The 6,729-nt window shown below is 43.1% G+C and overlaps 1 protein-coding gene across 1 annotated transcript; it reads right to left on the bottom strand.

The window, feature by feature from the left end:
• Positions 1-2,148: 2,148 nt before the first annotated feature.
• On the bottom strand, positions 2,149-3,532 carry LOC106819605 (far upstream element-binding protein 2-like; the record flags this gene model as incomplete). Its single annotated transcript, XM_014824216.1, is given in 1 exon segment — positions 2,149-3,532. A coding segment is annotated over 1 exon segment (575 nt), but the record flags the coding sequence as incomplete, so codon positions are not given.
• Between the last annotated feature and the right edge of the window lie 3,197 nt (positions 3,533-6,729).

Here is a 6,729-nt window from a genome sequence, read left to right as displayed (position 1 = left end):
GCACGCCTGAACGCAGGCACGCCACGTGTATCAGTTCACACGCACGCAACGCACGTTCTACCGATGCAACACGCACGCACGCGACGCAATGTGGTACGTGCCATAGCAGGTACGCACGCGCGCGCGACGTGTACATCCAAACGCACGCACGGCAGTAATGATGTTGCAGTGCCACGCTGCGCACGCAACGTTGTACGAGTGCACACGCAGCGCACACACAATGTCCTTGCAACACAGCACGCACGCACGCACGCACGTGTGACGTGCACACGCACGCACACCACGTACGTGTCACACGCCGACACGCACACACGTGTACCTGCAACACAGCACACGCACGCCGCACGTGTGACGTGAAACAGACGCAGCGCACTCCACACATCCGCCACGCAGGCACGTGTACGTTCACGAACGGCACGCACGGACCGGGAGCCGCTGCACGGTGTACGTGCCCGACGGCACGGCACGCAACGCAGCGCCAGTAGTACGCACCGTGCTAAGTGCATCAGGCCGGGTGAGAGTTTGGGTGGATGTGGTGCCACCGACGAACGCACGGTATAGCGTCGTACAGACGGCGAGCCGCACGCTGTAACTTGCACACGCACGCACAGCGCCGCATGTGTTACGTGCACAACGCCAGCACATGCACGCACGCACGCACGTATACGTGCACGACGCACGCACACACCGCACGTTTACAACACGAACCGACGCGAGCACGTTTACATACGAAACGCACCCGCCAAACGCATCGCACTGTTACGCGCAGGTGTACGTGCACAACGCACGCACCGCACGTCTACGTGCACAGCATGCACGCACGCACGTGCCTGTACACAGCCGTACGACACCAAGACCCTCATGCGCACAGCACGTATACCTGCACACGCATGGCACGCATGCGCGCGACGTGTAGGCCTACGTGCACACGCATTTAAATATTGACATGTAAATCGGCAGATGCCGAAATAATTAGGCTATACTGAAGTATATAATATATATTTGTTAGAGTTTTGAAAAGTAATTTTTAAGCTACTAAAAAAGGCATCTTGGTGTCTTAAATTTTTTTTAATCTATTGGCGAGGACCCCCAAACCCCCCCCTTTGACGCAGGGGGAAACCGCCCGCTAGAGCTCCGCTCCGCCACGGACGAGTCTGTTATTGATCGCTAAATGACCTGACCAATGTCTATTTGCTTCCGCCGGCCCTGTACTACTACTATAGCCCGCGTTCATTAAATGCCGCAGTACTAGAGCTACTACTACTACCAGGAGTAAGATAATATAGGATATACCTATATTATCTTACTCCTGCTACTACGGCTACACTAACTGGCCCTGGTGAGTAGGCCCTCTAGCGGCCGTTACGATCAGGAGCGCTAATCATTAACGTTACCAGATGATCAGGAGTGAATAATAATAGATAATTAATAATATATCTATTATTATTCACTCCTGATACTATGACATACGTATGTCGGTATGAGCATATATATATATATATATATATGATATACGTGCTCTGTTTCAACCTGTTTCTTCTGCTCGTGTAGAATTTTAGTGGCGTTTGTGGAAAATATTCCAATAAACAAGAATACCAAGTATTACTAACTATAGTGTATAGCGTATAGAGTATGTAGAGCATTTAGAGCGTTTTCTTATTCTTACGTTCCAATTAGTTTTTATGTCAATTCGGTCTTTCACTGCTGTATTCCATCTAACATAGCTATGTACAAACGCAATGACATTAGGGACATCAGGAATTACAATAGTAAATGAAGAAAAATAAACGTAAAATAATATATCCCCACTCAAATTTGATATTGTCACTAGTCTATAGAATAGGTAGGATGCGGCAAACGAAGCTTGAAGCTGTACTAAGTATAACAATGAGCATGAACACACGCACTCGTGGTACAGATATATACAATATACGCTACAATAGTTCTGGGTTGATTGTAACTATAAGTAGCACTTTACTTCGAGAAATTTTTACAGGTTAACGTTGCACTCACATATACACACACCTAAAGATAGATTACTAATTAATCTTGTTTATAACTGGTAACCGTTGAATTTAAGTTGTGCTCAATGCATGTGTATCGACATATTCACTGCTCAACAAACTACGACACAATAATAAACCAATGTTTTTTTTAAAAATTTTGCGATTTTTATTGCAATTCCATGAAATAAACTCTTTACATTCAGGATCACCTTTGTAATAATAGGTCATTTTGTCGAATTAATTATCTCTTGCAATTACATGCAAACCTTGATATTGAGCTAATTGTATACCGTGACCATACTGTATCGCAGCAATACTTACTGCATGTACATGAACAAGTAGATCCACTGTGTTACATAATCATAAGATCAACCAGTTACGATAGCTTATACATGGACATCATTAATTTATCATTCCACAACACCAGACTGGAGAATACTAGCTACAGCATGTGTTTGCTAAAAGAGCACCCATGTTTTGTCATAGTCTTGCATTGCCAAATAATAATTGTATTCTAGAAAATACAACTACTGTGATTTTGAAAAGCATTGCTTGGCATAGATACAAAATGTAGTCATAAACTTTATCGCACTTTGGTATTAAATCTGGAAACACATCATACCTCAGAATATACCCATACTCTTGATGAAACCGAGCTCAAGAAAACTTACATTCACAATGTACATAAACATGATGATGAATCATGCACATTTCTAGCCTTTCTGCTCATCTTTGCCAACAAACTTTTACAAGAGAAGGCATGTATTCAGGTCTTACCAATATCTTTAATCTTATCTATGGAATGGTCCGATTTTTCTTGCCACTGTGACCTGGCTGTACCTTAACAATTACACCAACTCTTAAACTAACACTGCCCCCCCCCAACATCTACCTTAACCATTCTTCGGACCAGCTAGTGCTAACAGTGAGTGTACTCTTTGTGTAACCTGGTTAGTACGTCTGGCCAGCAACTAGGATCGTTTCAATCATGGATTTTACTGCACATGTCGCCTCAACGCTTCCTATTAAATCAACAGGTGTTTCGGTACCATCCGAATCATCCTTGCGAATTTTAATTCTGGTTCCCGAGTCATCCTGCAGTTCTCTGATTTTAGCCCCACCTTTACCAATAATACGCCCCAGATCTCTATTGTTAACCATTATTGTAATGGGGTCTTTCTGCCAGTCACCATTCCATGAACCATCTCCAAAACCTCTCGTATTTGACTGCAAAAGCTCGTCAATCATGCTTTTTACCATACTTGTAGAATCAGGGCTCCCAATAAGGTCCACTGGTGTTTCTCTACCATCTGAATCATCCTTGCGAATCTTTATTCTGGCGCTTGAGTTATCTTGCAGCTCTCTGATTTTGCATCCACCTTTTCCGATGATACGTCCCAGATCTCTATTGTTGACCATCATGGTGATCGTGCCACCGTCGCTACTCCTCGCCCAGTCGTCCCTCTTTGCTGCTCCGCCATCATATCCGCTCTCTCTGAAGCCTCCGCCTCCGCCTCCGCCTCCGCCTCCGCCTCCGCCTAAACATAAAAAATATTATGTCAATATAATAATGCTGAGCAATGGTAAAGTTAGCACTAATCCATTACCACTTTCTGCTTCAGCACAACATTGACTCACTTTTTAGCCACATATACGGATGGAGTGGTATAAAATCACATAGTATAGTGTGAAATCGAAATTCAAACCATAAAAGGAGTTCAGGCATAATAAGATGACATGGTGCCACCATTTCCCATACGTGCATTGTTTTTTATAAGGAAACGCTGAACTACTTGATATGCGTTTGCGTTGACAGAACCTATGATCAGGACCACACAGATTCACTGATCCTGTACATTTGGCTGGGGAGATCACTCATCCAGATCATAAATGGTTGCCTTGTTGGAATCATCCTTCTAGCTGGAGGATTCCAAGAGGACCCAGTGTGGGGGAATGCGACTCAGCAAATCACTGACACTGCTCAATGCTAGTTATATTAAAACCATCCTGTGATAGGGCACTATGACAGGTGACCTGTTGGAGGCATGTTTGCAATATGATTGGGCAGATCAGGAACAAGTGATCCAAACCAGACAGATATGTTCCAAACAAATAAGTCCTTGATCCTTCTCACAAGTAGGAACTTCTATATGATGGTTAGGGAGACCATTTTGGTGTTCAATTTTGCAATTCAAACATATGATACATATGAGTCTTTCATAGCAGTATATTCTATGATGCAAAAAGTATTGAGCTAGAATGCATTTTATGATTTCGGAGCAAACGGGATGGAAGCATTTTGGTTAACCCTTTGAGTCCCAGAACTATTTGCAAAATTTCCACGAAAATTATTACCAATAGATTTTTAACTACGTCTTTCATTAATGGGTTTAGACAAGCAAAACTATACATTTTCTTGAAGCTATCTGCATATTCTATGCAACCAACATATTTTGGCTACCAAAAAATCCAATATGCATACGGGGGCCATCTTGGATTTTGTGAAATTTGCATAAATAGTTATGTAATGTTTTCAAAATCCCATGTAATGCATTTCTATCACACAAAAACAGGGAACAATTTCCAGCCAAAAATTTGCAAAGCAAATGTGCTATACAAAATAAATTTTGCATAGCAATTGGATAAATTTGTATAGCATTTTTTTTCAGACAATCACAGTGCAAATTTACACCGCAGTGCATGCTTGGCGTGTTATCGTGTCTGCCTGTGACAGGCACAGCTAGCTTAAGCCTAGGACACACTAGCGACTTCTGCACGGCCTGCCACCGAGCAGCGTTTAAAACAGCGTGCGAGGCTTGGCACTCGTCCGCTCGCCAATGTCGAGTGAAAATAATATCGGGCCGGGCGAGTGAAAGCTAAAACTGACTCGCCCATGTTGGCGAGTAAAAATAATTGTCTAGAGAACTTTTAATCAAAATGTTGGTTCCTTACGTTATATATCCAAACATTGATGAAATACAGTTTCTATGACGATTGTGAAGGGCGGCTGATTCTGACTCCTTCGACTCACGACAGTCCTCGACTTTATATCAAAGGTCGCCGAAGAAAGCGCCCGCGAGAGCGTGCAGCGCCAGCACAGCGTGGCTGTGTATACGTGCCTGGGCGGCATATTTGATGATGTACCGGCGGGGGGGGGGGGGAGTGCAGATTGTTTAAAAGTCAAGTTGGCCGTGGTGTTAACAAATCAAAAATAAATCGCGTAACGTGGCATTTCATTGACGCGGCAAGCAGCCCGAGAATATAAAGTAAAATTGTAAACATGTATGTTTCCGTTTACATCTCGCATGGGGCTGCATCGCGACAAACTGCGATCATAAAAAAATATGCGTAGCAAATGGCTGAAAATACATCGCGAATTGCGATGCGATACCGGGAAATTATTCCCCTGAAAAACAATGCAAAATACATCAGAAGAACAATGCAAATACATCAGAAAACAATGTTCAATAGAAAATAAACACTTTATATACCTCTTTACAGGCTATAGTCTTGCCGGTACACCCAAAATCCAGTCATCACTAAAGTAATCTCGGATATAAGGAAGTTTATGAATTGCCATAGCTGATGATGTGGATGCCACAGGTTCATCATCATCATCGTCACTACTGATTCTGAATTGGGGTTGGCGAATTCATAATAAGGATTTCACTATGAGAATCTGAGTCTAATCACCCCTCACTAAACATATTCGTGTCACTTTCCACTTTCACTTGGAAGTAATCTGACAACAACACTTATGCTTCCTCAGCTGAAAAACGATTTCTCCGCTCATATTCTCCACTTATTTTGTCCGAAAATTACATTCTAACTCTCTGAAAACACTTCTTCATGGCGGCAGCCATGTTTAGAGACTCGCTAAAAAACCCCGCGATGACTTGTCTCAGAGGGTTTGCATAACAGGCGGCTGTAACTTTTTATATTTTCAGTTCTGTCAAAGGTCAGCGTCAAGTGCTTCGAAATAAGAAAAAAAATGTTGGTTTGTCCTGGCGGAGCAACCCTGGGCCATCAAATCGGGTTGTCCGCAACACATTTCTGGTTGTCCCCAAAAAATATCCCCAAATTCTTCCATTTTAATGCACATAGATCATCAGGAGTGTATCAATATTGATACACTCCTGATAATATAATATGATCAGAAAACACCAAAAAACAGTGGCGTAGCCATTCGTGGCGTTTCCATCTTTTTAACAAGGGGGGCCAAAAACAGCGAACTGCGCAAAATAGTGGACGACTTAATATTTTACGTGGCTTCTCTGCCTCCTCTCCAACCTACGGCTCCCTCTACCTCCAGCTCTGCGAATCTTCTGTTTTTGGGCGCCATGGCGAAACTTTAGCGACATTTTGTTCATTGTTTCTCCTGCTCACCAAAGATATGTATATTGTTCCAGTGCGGTTCAGGAATTCACGCGAGGGGGTGAAGAACAGGCGGGTATGGGGCCTCCCCCCAGAAAATGTTTGGAAACTTGCTGTTTGCTGGTTCCAAATCGAGTTCACCTCTCATAAAATCAGAAACGGCTGACATATTACCAGTGTTTCGAAATCAGCAGCTGGTCCCATATTTTTATATATCACAGTTTATTCACGATAAGATTTCGTTGACGAGCTAGAAAAACTCGGATTTGAAGTGAACCTGAACATTATTGTGCCAGCTAGGCCTATACCATTTACAAGTTGGTTGGATTGATTGTCAGTTTCAGATGCA

Source organism: Priapulus caudatus, unplaced genomic scaffold (genome assembly GCF_000485595.1).
Source record: "Priapulus caudatus unplaced genomic scaffold, Priapulus_caudatus-5.0.1 Scaffold3809, whole genome shotgun sequence".
In the NCBI taxonomy this organism is placed as follows: Eukaryota; Metazoa; Priapulida; class Priapulimorpha; order Priapulimorphida; family Priapulidae; genus Priapulus; species Priapulus caudatus.
Note: the sequence above shows the minus strand (reverse complement) of the source record. Positions and strands in the feature narration are given on the sequence as shown.